The sequence below is a fragment of the Prionailurus viverrinus genome, chromosome B1, assembly GCF_022837055.1.
Source record: "Prionailurus viverrinus isolate Anna chromosome B1, UM_Priviv_1.0, whole genome shotgun sequence".
Lineage (NCBI taxonomy): Eukaryota > Metazoa > Chordata > Mammalia > Carnivora > Felidae > Prionailurus > Prionailurus viverrinus.
The window spans coordinates 88,033,468-88,048,430 of NC_062564.1; the positions used below are offsets into that span (position 1 = coordinate 88,033,468).

The 14,963-nt window shown below is 38.9% G+C and overlaps 1 protein-coding gene across 1 annotated transcript in view; it reads left to right on the plus strand.

The window, feature by feature from the left end:
• SLC7A11 (solute carrier family 7 member 11) overlaps positions 1 to 14,410 on the plus strand; it is a 75,557-nt gene extending 61,147 nt beyond the window's left edge. The window contains exons 11-12 of the mRNA XM_047857392.1: positions 1,110 to 1,287; positions 13,686 to 14,410. Coding sequence (XP_047713348.1) covers positions 1,110 to 1,287; positions 13,686 to 13,753 — 246 coding nt within the window. The 3' untranslated portion in view covers positions 13,754 to 14,410. The remainder of the gene's footprint in view (positions 1 to 1,109; positions 1,288 to 13,685) is intronic.
• The last annotated feature ends 553 nt before the right edge of the window (positions 14,411 to 14,963 follow it).

A 14,963-nucleotide genomic window follows, 5' to 3' on the forward strand; every position in this document is an offset into this window, starting at 1 on the left:
TCGGATTTATTTTAGCTTGGAAAAATAATTCAGCAAGTTGTTTATGTGCGGTGCCTAACTTTGTATGTCACATTTCTGAAAAGTAGTAGATACATAGGGCATTTGTCATGTTGCTTTCTCTTGAATGTGTCTAATGACCTGATGTGTTCAAAGTACGGGATACTTGTGTTTTTATGCTGAGTAATTGTGGATGGCCATGCTGAGAAAGACAGAGGCAGATACATATGGAATTGTCACTAATTGAAACTCTAAAAAGGATGCTGCTTTACAAAACAGGCACTTTAAGTATTCTTAGATGTTAGGACTTGTTATGTTGCTCTTCTTATACGTTCTAGAAGGTATATTCTAGAAGGAATAAAAATGTAAAATAAAGAGGGAAGGTGAAGATGTATCAACATATCCTTAATAGAATACCCTTTACTGTGACTAAGCATTTCCTTTTGCGAGAGTTGATGAATATGTTTCTCATCTCCTTTAGCCTTGAACATTCACGGATTGATTTGACCTCACTATCTATTTGCTTTTAAGAAATAACACAGATAATGTTGTCAGTCATGTTGTCAGAATTTGTTTCTAATTACATCCGTTGCCTAATGCTGGCAACATCTTTATTAGCGGTTGAATAGGAGTTGGTCTGTTTTATTCCTGTCAGTTCTTATTGTGAGTCTCCCAAAGAAAATCAATATGCACTGAAAGGCTTTAACACGTAACAAGCAGCCCGTGCTCTTGACTCTACATTCAAGCAGATTCTAGTCATAATTATCAAAGAGCCAACCTTTTGAAATCAAAAACATAAGTCACACTGGTATTTAACTAGTGAAACAATTCAAAGAAAACATCTCTCATGAAACATACTTCATTATCCTAGGTTTGTTCTTTTCAAAGATTTTTTTAAAAAGATTTCAGGGAGTAGGTTTGCTACATTCTCTGTGCCCTATTAAAGAGCTGTTGCTCTTACGGTAAGGTGGGATGGTGCCTGTAACCTGCTCACATGACCAGCGGGGATCGTCTGATCGTATGACTTGACCGACACACTCTTCTTGAACCCATCTTCTGTCTCTGGAACTGTTTGAAGTGATTTTTTTTTTCCCCCTTGTGCTGTGTTCCAGGTGCCACTGTTCATCCCGGCTTTGTTCTCCTTCACGTGTCTCTTCATGGTGGCCCTTTCCCTGTATTCGGATCCATTTAGTACAGGGATCGGTTTCATCATTACTCTGACTGGGGTCCCTGCATACTATCTCTTTATCATATGGGACAAGAAGCCCAAGTGGTTTAGAAGAATGTCAGGTAAGACTCTTACACAGTTTCAGGACCTCTTGAGAGACTATATTGTAGAAGACCCGTCTATGTGTACATACACACATGCACCTTAAAAGTATAAGTAAGGTAACTGCTAGTTTAAATACATTATTACATGTTAATTAGAACTAGGAGAAGAAGAAGCAGGAAGGATGTTTAGGGTAGAGCCACTCAATCCTTTCAGGATATTTAGTTTGAGCTGCTCTAATCACTTCTTAAGAGAGCTTTTTTAGATAGAATTTTATCAGCAGTTCTATAAATGACCTAATTGCTTTCTCGAATCCCTTACTAACCTAATTATTTTTTACTCTGGGTTGAGCTCAGCTTATTGATTCTATAGCATAACCTGCTCTTGCTGAGGGATAGGGAGTTAGGCAGAGCCCTACAAAGGCCTCAAATATCATGATTACGACACAACCCTATTTCATTGGCCTGGTGAATCGCTAAAGGGTCGTAAGAAGAGCAAGAACAATGAAGAGAAGAATTATACCTCACATTTATGTTGCGATTTCTATGTGTTAGCACATATATGACCTTATTTAATCCTTGTAACAACCTTCTGAAGTAGGAAAAATCATTATCTCCATTTTCCAGATACTGAGTTATACAGTGGAAGAATTCGTATAACTTGTTCCAAGTCATGCAGATATTAGGTAGACCAGCTAGAATTCAAATTCAGGCAGTGCTGTATTTTATAAAAATCGTTGTGGGTACAGTGAGGATGGATTACAGAGGGTCAAGGCTGAAAGGGCCCAGGACTGGTAGTTACCACGGTAACCCTGCATAAGGACTGAGAAGGCTCTGATCATGGACGGTGCTGGCAGGGTCCAAGAGAAAGTGAAAGATATTAAAGAGGAAAACCTAAAAGGTCTCAGGGACCAGGTAAATTGCGGGGAGAGGAAATATAGGAGAGGAAATATCGGGGAGAGTAGATAGAAAGGGTGCTTAGGACAGCCTCTGTTGACAGCCTACCTATCTGTCAGGGCTCTGCTGAGTGAGGTTTTTCCTTACCTCATCTTGTTCTGTCTTGCACAAGCTCCATTTGTGAGATGGTGCTTATTAGTCCTATGTCTGATGGGAAACAGGACTCAGGGAGACGGAGAATTTATTTTTGAGTGTAAAGATTTTAAACCATTGAGCCAGGATTTGAACCCACATCTGCTGGACGTCAAAGTCCACGGTCTTTCTAGAGTGGGCACCTGAAGGACACGAGAGAAGTAAAAAATATAGCCAGAGGAACAACCATGTTCTTGCTACTGAGTTAGGGGAGTTTAGAAAACAACTTTTGTTCTCACCCGCTTGAATTTACTTCTTTTACTGTAATTAATTTTTAAAAACCTGGTAAAAAGTTCAGGGAGGTTTCTGATATCTCTGATAAAATTGTGAACAAATAATGTCAGTGTTACTAAAACTCAAAAACAAACAAACAAACAAACAAAACCCCTGCAATAATATGTCTACATATTGACTCTCTAGCGTGCTACAGAAACTCATTTAGAAGTCAGCCATTTAAAATAGACTTTTGATACTACTCTTTATTAGCTTTTAATTGGTATTTGGTATATTTAGACCATACACTGCTATTTATATCTGAATTTTGTTTTCTAGCTGGTAACACTATTCCCTGAAGAGGTATTACTATAAAAATTGGGTTCCTCGGGGCGCCTGGGTGGCGCAGTCGGTTAAGCGTCCGACTTCGGCCAGGTCACGATCTCGCGGTCCGTGAGTTCGAGCCCCGCGTCGGGCTCTGGGCTGATGGCTCGGAGCCTGGAGCCTGTTTCCGATTCTGTGTCTCCCTCTCTCTCTGCCCCTCCCCCGTTCATGCTCTGTCTCTCTCTGTCCCAAAAATAAATAAACATTGAAAAAAAAAAAATTGGGTTCCTCAAGGCTAACACGGGCACACTGATTGTCTAGCAGGGTATTTAAGCTCGATTTCTTGTTAGATCACACCAGTTTTCTGTGGGATATTTTTAGTTCCGTTTTCTCCATGGTAGGCAGCAAATATAGAAACTTTTCTGAAAGGAAAAAGAATCTTGTTGAACAATAACTACCATCCTGATGACCAACGTTTAAGACGAATTAGCGTTCATCACTGTGAGGACTGGGTCTATCTCAGATCCTGGCCAGAGACAGTTCAAACCCCTGAGCACCATGGAAAAGCCAGAGAACTGAGGAAGAAAGAGCTAGTACTCCTACAGTTGGGCTATGATGAGAAGGAGCATGATGAAAGAGCCAACTCCATGCTTTCCCCCACATAGTAGGGATTGTGTTCTTCCTGTTGGGAGGCAGGCAACTCTCAGTGCCCTTTCCTGTTGCTAACATGCACGTATTTTGCACCATTTCTTTGTCAGTGCATACCAGCTCCCCACTTTTCACACTTGACCCCTCTTTGATGGTTTTCCACGCTCATGTGATGCTGAAGTTTTTTTGTTGTTTTTCTGTCTCTAATGATGTTTCAAACATCTCCAAGGACTCCAAATTTAGTGTAGCCATTTGTGAAAGCAGCCGCCATGCAGTAGTCCCCTAATGGTTATTTGGATCTCAAAAATGCCATTAAGTCTTACCAGGGAGCATGGCAATTCTGCCTTTAAACTGTGAGCCTTGTAACCCTTTATCTTTATAGCTGCCTTGAAAGTGAGTAGCAAAAACAACAATCCTCCATAATTTTGTTTGATTTTCCTCTTAGGCGGCATTCTTGTAGTAAAATAAAGAAAATTCATAATATTTATTGCTGCGATAGCAAGTATTTTCCTCGCCTTTGGCCAAAACAAAACACTCATACACAGACACACAAACAGCAGAGTCTTGCCCACTACCTTGCCTCTTTTCCCAACTGCCTCCTCATTAGGAAAAAAAAAACCTCAGTGTGAACTTGGAGAGCATCTGTGATTTGATATCAAAGTTTTGTTGTTGTTGTTGGGTAACATTCTTTAGACCTTCTGTTGTCATTTATTTTCACCCTAATATACATGAACAGGTTAGCCTTCCGAAATGATAGTTGACCAAAATACATCTTGCGTAAGGTGCTTCCGCAAACAGTGTGAGGTAACCGAACAGCCTTCAGAAAATGGTGAAAAAAGCCACACGGTACAGATAGCCAGGAATGTTCAGAACCAGAGGATCTGAGATTTTCTGAGATTTGATGAATTTCTCTGGCCACAGGATGCCAGTGTTGAACCACATTTTGTTTGATAGCATTCCTAGGGTGAAAAGAAAATGTGCTCTTAAGGGAATAGTCAGATACACAGAACACATTTTTCTGCCATCTGTGACAGAGTAGTGAATTTTTCTGGGTATTTTTTTAAATGTATTTATAGAAACATGAGCTTCTCACCCAAGGAAAATGGGGCAGACACCCCACTGACATACTCAAATACACAGAGGTAGCTAGACGTGGCCAGCTCTGGCTAGGGCCAGCAACAGCTGTTTTACTTGGCTGCCCCTATTTATCAGCCCAACTGTGTCAGGGCTGAGATGAGTGGGGTGACCGGAAGTTGGTCCCTCTTGTCAGGGCAAGATATGGAGGGCGACTGTATTTAAGCAACATCTTTGATTACGAAGAAGGGTACTTGGGAGCACCAGCAAAATGATCCTAGTCCATCTTTGTAGACAAGGACTTTGTAATTCTGGGGTCCTAAAAGCATATGCTTCTTACAGTCTGTCACGATAACTTCGTTTATGATACCTCCTTGAAAGCTGTGTAATGCATTTGACTGGCTGTTCAAGAAGACTGCATTGCCATATTTTAAATTAGTTAAGCTTGCCTACATTTCTCAGGGGCCCAGACCATCTTCACTGTAAGGCTGAAATGAAACCATGCATGAGAAATGTTTTGGAAGCTGTTTTTTTTTAAACAAAAACAAACAACAACAAATAAACAAACAAACAAACAACAACACACATACTGTTATTTTTACTATGGCTTGTGGAGAAGATTGGTTTTGTGCTAATACTTCACAGACTTAGCCCGTTTTGGCTACAGGTCCCCATACTTGTACCAAGTGTTCTTGGGTAAATCAGCTTTTGCAAGGTTAGTTGTTTCAGCTGATTTCAAAAATGACTGAACGTGAAAAGTAAAGCTAAAAATACTGCAATTGCTATTTGCTCTTGGGGCTTGCAGATACTGAAAACACCCAATGCAGACTCATTGGCCCAACTTTGTTTGAAAGGATAGTGTCATGGAGTTTATTATCTCCAAAGGCAAAAGCCTTAAATGAGCATGGATGCAGCTGAGTTCCACGTGCTCTGCAGCTTTTCTGGGCAAGCAGGAAGCTTCTATAGCGGGTTACTTGGGTCTGCTGAGTACCTCTGTCTGACCCCATGGATGTAGATGACCTAGAAGGAAAAGATGGTTTAGCTCTAACAGCTTACTCAGGCCAAAATCAGTCACTTCTGCCCAAACCTCCTTTATGATGACAATTATTCAAATTTTGAGATGCCAGGAGAGAATATGAGAGTCAGAAGAGAGAATGTAACAGAACTGATTGAACACGGAAGAAGGGAATGGGTGTGCAGAACCAGTAGACAGATTCTTTGCCCCTCTGTGTGCTGCTGAATAGAAGATCTAAATTGAGCTTTCAGAAAGGAGAATGTCACACTAGCAAAGCATCAGGATCTCTAAGTTGTTCTCCTTTTCTCTGAAACTGATGCTGTGTTGTGACATGGGTAAGTAAGAGGTCTAAGAAAGCAAAGGGCTGGGGGTCCCAGAATGCAGAAACAGACTTTTGGAAAAGGCTTTTGTTCAGTAGATAAATGTGAGTAGGCGACCCTCCCCCTGCATCCCCCCCCCATGCATGGAAGTGAGTACACACACACACACACACACACACACACACACACACACGCCAGTCATGGGAGGAAGAGTTGGAGAGGATGTAAATTTAACCTCACTGCTTTGCAATCCACTATTGCAGATGCCTGAACTCTCCTACTGTTTCAACCTACCAGATAGCCCTGGTTCCTTCTCTGCTTACAAAAGCCATATATCCCATTCTATTGATGGATACTTACCTTCCCACAATCTATTTTTCTTAGGTAATTTTACCACTTCCCTTTTCTGTAAACATGGATTTTTATTACCCTTGAGCACTCCCTTGTGTTCCACACACATCTCAGTGTAGAATAGGCTGTTAACAAATGTAATTTATTCAAGAAAAATTTACATGGAGGTTACCATTTGCCAGAACTGTGCTGGGCTCTTTATAATTAATGTATATTATAAAAATTAGTGCATGAAGGAAAACAACTTTGAAGAACACTATTGCAAAGCAAAGGATAAAAAATATACCTTTTGCAGTGACATGAAATAGTGCTTGGAAGGGACTATTACAGTTGACAAGTCATGAAAGGGGAGAAAGATTGTATGTCTGGATGAGAGACGATGTGGGTCTGAAACTATCAAGAAGATAGGCTCTAGAGGCTCCAGCATCAGTACAGTTTGAAGAGGTTCTGTAGGGATTGATTACAAAGATCAGAGATGAACAAGAACTAACACGCCGAGAAACTAGCATTGCTGAGTTCTAGGATTGCCAAGATAAAATAACCTTAGAGATCATCCAGCCCGCTAGTTTCTATATTTTAGTGTCTAGTAGAATCACAGATTTCTGGGCCCCACCTTCAGTTTCCAACTTAGTAGGTCTGGAATAAGGCTTTGAAAAGTTGCACTTCTGGTATATCAGCCTATGCTAGTGATCCCAGTCCAGTGATTACATTTTGGGAACTACTTTCTAATCTAAGCCCCTTCTTCTTTTAGTTAAGTTGTTTTTTTAATTGAGTTATACTTGACGTTATGACATTGTATAAATTTCAGATGTAGAATGTGTTGGTTTGATACATTTATATATTGCAATATTACCACACTAGCATTAACACCTTTTATCATGCCACATCTTTGTCATTCCCTCTTGTTATTGAGAACAGTTCATATTTAGTCTCTTAGAAATTTTTACAATACAATATTGTCGACTATAAGCACTATGTTTTGCATTAGATCTCCATAACTAAGTTTGTACTCTTAAACAATATCTCTCCAATTCCCTGACCCCCTAAACTCTGGCAATCATCCTTTTACCATCTATTTTAACAAGTTCAGTGTTTTAGATTCTATAATATAAGTGATATTATACAGTATTTGTCTTTCTCTGACTCATCCCACTTAGCATAATGTTATTGCAAATGGCAGGATTTCATTCTTTCTCATGGCTGAATATATTCCATTGTGTGTGTGTTTACGTGGGTGTGTGTGTATAATCACATCTTCTTATCCGTTTTTCTGTTGATGAACACTTAGGTTGTTTCCATATCTTGGCTATTGTGAATAATGCTCCAATTAACTTAGGTATGCATGCAGATATTCCTTTGAGATATTGACTTCAATTCCTTTGCACAAATCACCAGGAATAGGATTGCTGGATCATAGGTAGTTTTATGAGGAACTGCCATTATGTTTTCCATAGTGGGTATAGCAATTTACATTGCCACCAGTAGTGTATAAGGGTTCCCTTTCCTTCACATCCCCACCAATATTGGTTATCCCTTGTCTTTTTGAAAAAAAAAAAAACATCCTAACACGTGTAAGGTAATGTCCCATTATGGTTTTGATTTGCATTTCCCTGGTGATTATTGATGTTGAATACCTTTTCATTTACCTGTTAGCCATTCCTATACCTTGGTATGACATTTGAAAAAAATGTCTATTCAGGTTTTTATTTGGATTATTTTCTTTTTTGCTATTGAGTTGTAGGAGTTCTTTATTTTGGATAGTAGTCCCTTATCAGATGTATGATTTGTGAATGTTTTCTCCCATTCAGTAAGTTGTCTTCTCAACTCGTTGATTATTTCCTTTGCTGTGCAGAGCTGTCTAGTTTAGTATAACCACCCTTGTTTTAGTTTTTGTGGCCTGTACTTTTAGTGACTTATCATTGCCTAGACCAATGTCAAGGATCTTTTCCCCTATGTTTTCTTCTAGGAATTTTATGATCTTGGGTCTTACGCTTAAATCTTTGATCCATTTTGAGTTAATTTTTGTGAATGGTGTAAGATAGGGGCCCAAGCTAGGGTTTCATTCTTTTGCATGTGGATATACAGTTTTCCTCGAACAATTCATTAAAGAGACTCTCCTTTCTCCATTGTGCGTTCTTGGCATTCTTGTCAAAACTTAGTTTACTATATATGTAGGGATTTATATATAGGCTCTCTATTCTGTTCCCTTGACCTATGTGCTTCTTTTTATGCCATTACCATACTGTTTTGATTACTGTTGCTTTGTAAAATGGCTTGAAATCAAGTATTTTGAGGCCTCCAGTTTAATTCTTCTCTCTCAGGATTCCTTTGGCTATTCAGGGTCTTTTGTTATTCCAAACAAATTTTAGGATAGTTTTTTTCTATTTCTGTGAAAAATGTCTTTGGAATTTTGATTGGGATTGTATTAAATCTGTAGATTACTTTGGGTCATATGGACATTTTCACAATATTAATTCTTCCAGTATAGGAACATGAGATATATTTCCATTTATTTGTATCTTCTTGAATCTCTTTCATCAATGTCTTATAATTGTCAGTATACAAGTATTTCACCTCCTTGGTTAAATTTGTTTCTAAAATACGTTATTGTTTTTGATGTAATTGTAAATGGAATTGCTTTCTTAATTTCTCTTTCAGATAATTTGTTGTTACTGTATAGAAATGCAACTGATTTCTATATGTTGGTTTTGTATCCTGCAATTTTACTGAATTCATATATTAGTTCTAGCAGATTTTTAGTGGAGTGTTTAGAGTTTTCTATATATGAGATCACCATCTGTGAGCAGAGATCATTTTATATCTTTCTGATATGAGTGCCTTTTATTTCTTTTTCTTGCTTAATTGCTCTGGCTAGGATTTCCAGTACTATGTTTAATGCGTCCTTGCATCCTTGCATCTCATTAAGCCCACTTAATGATAGGTAAATGATCCTCTTATTAGGTTGTTGAATTTTATTTGCTAATATTTTGTTGAAAATTTTTGCATCTGTATTCATCAGGAATATTGGTCTGTGGTATTCTTTTCTTATAATGTCTTTGTCTGACTTTGGTATCAGCATAATGCTGGCCTCATAAAATGAATTTGGGAGTGTTCCTTCCTTTAGAATTTTTTGGAACAGTTTGAGAAGGGTTGGTGTTAATACTTCTTTAAATGTTTGGCCAGTGCAAACCATCTATTCCCAGGCTTTTCTGTGTTGGGAGGATTTTTATTAGTGACTCAATCTCCTTACTTGGTATTGGTTTAGATTCTTTTACTTTATGATTCTTTAGATTGTTTAGATTCTTTTACTTCATGGTTTAATCTTAGGAGGTCATATGTTTCCAGGAATTTATCCATTTATTCTAGGTTATTCAGTTTATTGGCATATAATGGTTCATAGAAGTCTCTCATAATCCTTTGTATATCTGTGGTATCAGTTAAAATGCCCCCTCTTTCTTTATTATTTTAATTTTTGAGTCCTCTTCTTAGTTAATTTCACTATATTTCTTGATTTCCCTTTTGATTCCTTTTTTGACCTATTGGTTGTTCAGGAGAATCTCTACATATTTGTGAATTTTTTAGCTTTCCTCTTGTTATTGATTTTATCTTTATGCCATTGCAGTTAAAAAGATACTTGGTATAATTTCAATCCTCTTAAATTTGCTAACAGGGTTTTGTGACCTATCATGTGATCTATCCTAAAGAATGTTCTGTACGTGCTTGAGAAGAATGTGTATTTTGCTGTTGTTGGATGGAATGTTCTATATATGTCTGTTAGGTTCATTTGGTCTAAAGTATCATTCAAATCCATTATTTCCTTATTGATTTTCTGGTCTGGATAATCTATCCATTGTTGAAATTGGAGTAGTGAATTTCTCTACTATTGCTGTCTATTTCTCCCTTAATAATTGCCTAATATATTTAGGTGCTCCAGGTTGGGGTACATATATGATTAAAATTATTGTATATTTTGATGAATTGATCCTTTTATCATTATGCAATCATCTTTTTTGTTTCTTTTTACCACTTTTAGTTTAAGGTCTATTTTGTCTGATATAAGCATAGCTACCCCTGCTCTCTTTTGGTTTCCATTTGCTTGAATTATCTTTTTTCATCCCCTTACTTTCAGCATGTGAATGGCCTTATGCTTAAATGTGTCTCAGGGCGCCTGGGTGGCGCAGTCGGTTAAGCGTCCGACTTCAGCCAGGTCACGATCTTGCGGTCCGTGAGTTCGAGCCCCGCGTCGGGCTCTGGGCTGATGGCTCAGAGCCTGGAGCCTGTTTCCGATTCTGTGTCTCCCTCTCTCTCTGCCCCTCCCCCGTTCATGCTCTGTCTCTCTCTGTCCCAAAAATAAATAAATGTTGAAAAAAAAATTAAATGTGTCTCTTAGAGGTAGCATGTAGACAAATATTGTTTTGTTTTTTTTAATCCATTTAGCCATACTGTGTCTTTTAATTGGAGATTAAGCCATTTATATTTAAAGTAATTATTGATCAATAAAAACTTACTACTGGCTCTTTGTTAATTATTTTCTGATTGTTTTGTAGTTCCTATGTTTAGTTCTTCCTCTCTTGCTTGCTTTCTTTATGAGTTGATGATATTTTTGTAGTGGTTTGTTTTGATTCTTTTCTCTTTAACATTTGGGTATCTATTATAGGTTTTTACTCTATGGTTACCATGAGGCTTTCATAATACATCTTATATTTATAGCCATCTATTTTAGGCTGGTAACAACCTAACTTCAATTGCATATTAGAGTTTTACCCATTTACTTGCCTCCCCCACACAATTAATTTTGATGTCCCAATCTGCATCTTTTACATTGTGTATCCATTAACAAAATATTGTACCCATAGCTACTTTCAACAATTTTGTCTCTTAACCATATTGCAAATCTCCAAGTCATTCACACAATACCATCGCAATATGAGTGTATTTTCAATTTGACTATATATTTACCTTCACCAGTGAATTTTACACTTTCATATGTTTTCATGTTACTATTTTTTTTATCTTGAAGAACCCTCTTTAGCATTTCTTATAGCCAAGTCTATCAGCTATAAATTCCTTCAGCTTTTGTTTCGTAAAATATTTACTCTTCTTTATTTCTGAATGACAGCTTTTCTGAATGAAGTACTCTTGGTTGATGCAGTTTTTTGTTTTTTGTTTTTGTTTTGTTTTGTTTTGTTTTGTTTTTCCTTTGAGGCCTTTGAATATATCACCCCATTCTCTTCAGGTCTGTAAGTTTTCTGCTAAGAAGTCCGCTGATAGCCTTAGTGGGATTTTTTGCCCACAGAAGGAAATTCTAGTTAAGGAGTCCCTCCTTGGCACCTGGTCTGACATGCTGGCACTCAGAGCCCCCAGAGTAGCATTGGAGCTGGCATCCTCAGATAAGACCACTGTGCCTGGAACCTGAGGCATAGGTGTGCTTGCCGTGGCTGTAGCACTGATGTCTACAGTGTGGGCATCTGCAGATAGCCCATGCAGCTGGTGCCTGGGTCTCAAAAGTTCACCACCGTGGCTCCTGCTGGCAGGAGGGAATGCAGCAGTGACAAAGGTCCTGGCATAACAGAGTGCAGTGGTGGCTTGGGCCCAGAGGGGCAAAGTGTGGTAGTAGAACAGCCTGAGGATGTGGTGAAAATCTCAACTCTGGCACCAGTGCACTCACAATAGCAACAGCATAACTCTGATAGTGGTCTGTTAAAGGCACATGTTGGGACCCAGGGATCCGGGCACAGAGCAGTAGCAACACTGCCTTGGCAATGACATTTCAGAACTACAACCAGACACCTGGGGGGTAGGGTTAAGGGCAGCGGTAGCCTTGTTCCAGCAGTGATGGATCAGAGCTCTGCCTTGAAGCTTGAGGGGTGGGGCCCAGGGTAGTAGCAGTGGCCCTAGCAATGATAGGTCAGAACTGTGACCTGGAACCCACAGGACAGGGGTCAGGGAAGCAAATGCCCATCTTGGCAATGACAGTTCAGAGTCCTGGGATGGGAGTTCTCAGAGCAATAGTGGAACAGCCCCAGTAATGGTAGCCAAAGTGTGACTTGGGACACAGGGAGTGAGTGACACTTAGGGTAGTGGCAGTGCCCCTGGCAATGATGAATCAGAGCCAGGACCTGGAACCTGGGGGCAGGGGGCAGCACAGTAAGAGTCCGTCTCTGAGCAGCAATGACAGTTCAGAGTCTTGACCTGGGCGAGTTGTGAGGGGAGAGCTCAGGGCTACAATAGCACAGTCCCAATAATGATAGCCAAAAAGTAGCTAGGGACTCTGAGGTTGGGGCTTAATGGAGGGGAGCTTGCCTGAGTAATGATGGGATAAAGCCCCATTCTGGGGCTAGAGTGGGCCAAGAAAAGTGGCAGTTCCAGTTTAGTGCATGGTGCTGTGCCGTGGCACCCAATGCTTGACAGCAGGGTAGGTACATCAACAGCCAAAGCCCGCAAAGGCAAGTCTTACCTCAGCAGCAGCCCCAGCCTCAGGGAGCAGATGAGGAGTGGGGGCACTCTAGGATGCTGCATCAACTGGGACCAGCATCACTGACGACTGTGGGAGACCTCAGTAGCAAAAGCTGCAGTCATTCACAGGATGAGGCTTGCTGGGGTCCTCCAGCTTCTGACTGGGGATGGGGTGATACAGGCAAAATGCTACATTTCTATGTAGACATCAATTTTTGAGCTCTGCCACACTTTTGTTCCTTTTTCTTTGTTGTTTGGAAATCTCCCTGAGCTGTTTTCCTCAGTTTGTAGCTGTTTATTTATTGTTCTTGGGTCTCTTCAGTTTGCGTGCATGCGTGCGTGTGTGTGTGTGTGTGTGTGTGTGTGTGTGTGTGTGTGTAGAGGCAAGTGTTAGGACTTCTAGCCCTCCATGCTGCTGATGGCACTCCCAAATCCCTCATTCTGCAGATGAAGTAATAAAGCCCTGAGACATAAGATGTTTTACTCAATAATAGTCTACAAGTTTGAGACTGGACATTACAGTATGAGTCAGTTTGATTTTGCTGAGGAATTGGTTGTAATGTCACAGGTACTAAAACAACAAAACAATTTGAAACCGAATATGAAGTGTAGTTTTGAATGTTTATTTATATCTTCCTTCTGTTGCCTCAAAATATTTTCGGCTTCCTGGTCTATGAATTAAAGTTCCTATTTGAATACAAAATATTAATGTATTCTTGCCGAGAAGCCATCATGGGAAGTTGCAGAAGTGACAAATAAATTAATTGAGCATGATGGGATTCTAATGAAGTAAATAATTCTTGAAAGCGCTCTGTGAAATAGGCGGTTGTGTATTTTCAGTATTCAACCCCAAATAATTCTCATGTTGCTGTTTTGATACATTTCTGATTTCTGTACATTTTTAATTTCTCTTCTTTATTCCTTTGTAGACAGAATAACCAGAACATTGCAAATAATACTGGAAGTTGTACCAGAAGAAGATTGTCATAAATTATGAATTAATGCATTTGAAATCTTGGCAATCTATGCTTGGCCTTGTTTCTGCCCAAAGGGCTGAAACAAAATGTGGATCTTCACTTCATTTTATGAAAATCCAGAAGATTTCAACTTTGGTGATGGACTAAAGGAATCAGTTATTTCTATTCGTATCTTTTAGTGTATTCAAACTGGTTTCTAAGAAATGTAGTTATAACTCCATGTAGTTATAGAAAGTGGATATGCAAGCCTTCCATGAGCTCACATGATCTTTGAATCCCTGATACCTATATGAAGTTAGAGGAAAAAGACTACTGCATGACACATTACTTCAGTGGTCTTTATAACATATGGCTAAGAACCTTCAAACTGAACACCAAGATGTTTTCTGTATACATGGGATCTATAACAGACAATTTTTGCATACTGTAGTTGACTATACTGTGAAAAGTGTTTTCTATTCTTCTGGGGGATAAAAGGCACGCGTCATCATTATGGACCAAGCAAAGGAAGAAATTTATTTCACATCAGCATTGTATTGCTTCCCCATAGATACTAACTTAGATACCATCTTGTAATGAATTGTACCCAGAGCATTTTGAACAAAGGGCAGGGGCGATATGCCCAATTTTAATGAATACATTAAAGAGCTTCTAGGGGCTGTTGTTCATGAGAAAAATCCAGGAATTATGTCTAAAAATTATTGATAATTGATGATGTTAGGGTGTTTTCACTCATTATCAGGAAGCTCCATGGTTATGGGCCACTTTATTTTCATGGCAGCCCATTTGATCAGGAAAGGATGTAGCATCTTTCTTAGCAATACTCAGTTTGGTATTAAATACCAGTTTGGTATTAATACTAAGCAATACTCAGTTTGGTATTAAATCATCTTAAGCACAGTCACTTGTTTCGCTAATAATTTGCCCCTTGATAACATATCTAAACATGTGCATTTTTGAATCTTCAAATTGCCATGTCCATGAAAGACAGAAATCACCAAGAAAGAAAACACCCAAAATATTATGTCCAACACTATAATCCCATCTATATGCAGTGTTAGTAATTATGAACATTTTTTAAAAATTTCATAGTTATTTTTACATGGTGATAAATTTTGACAGTTTATACCTTTCCTTTATATATTTTATATTCTGTTAAAATATCTCTTCAGATATAACTGTCCAGATTAATTAGGAAAAGGCATATATTTACATAAAAATGGAGGAAGA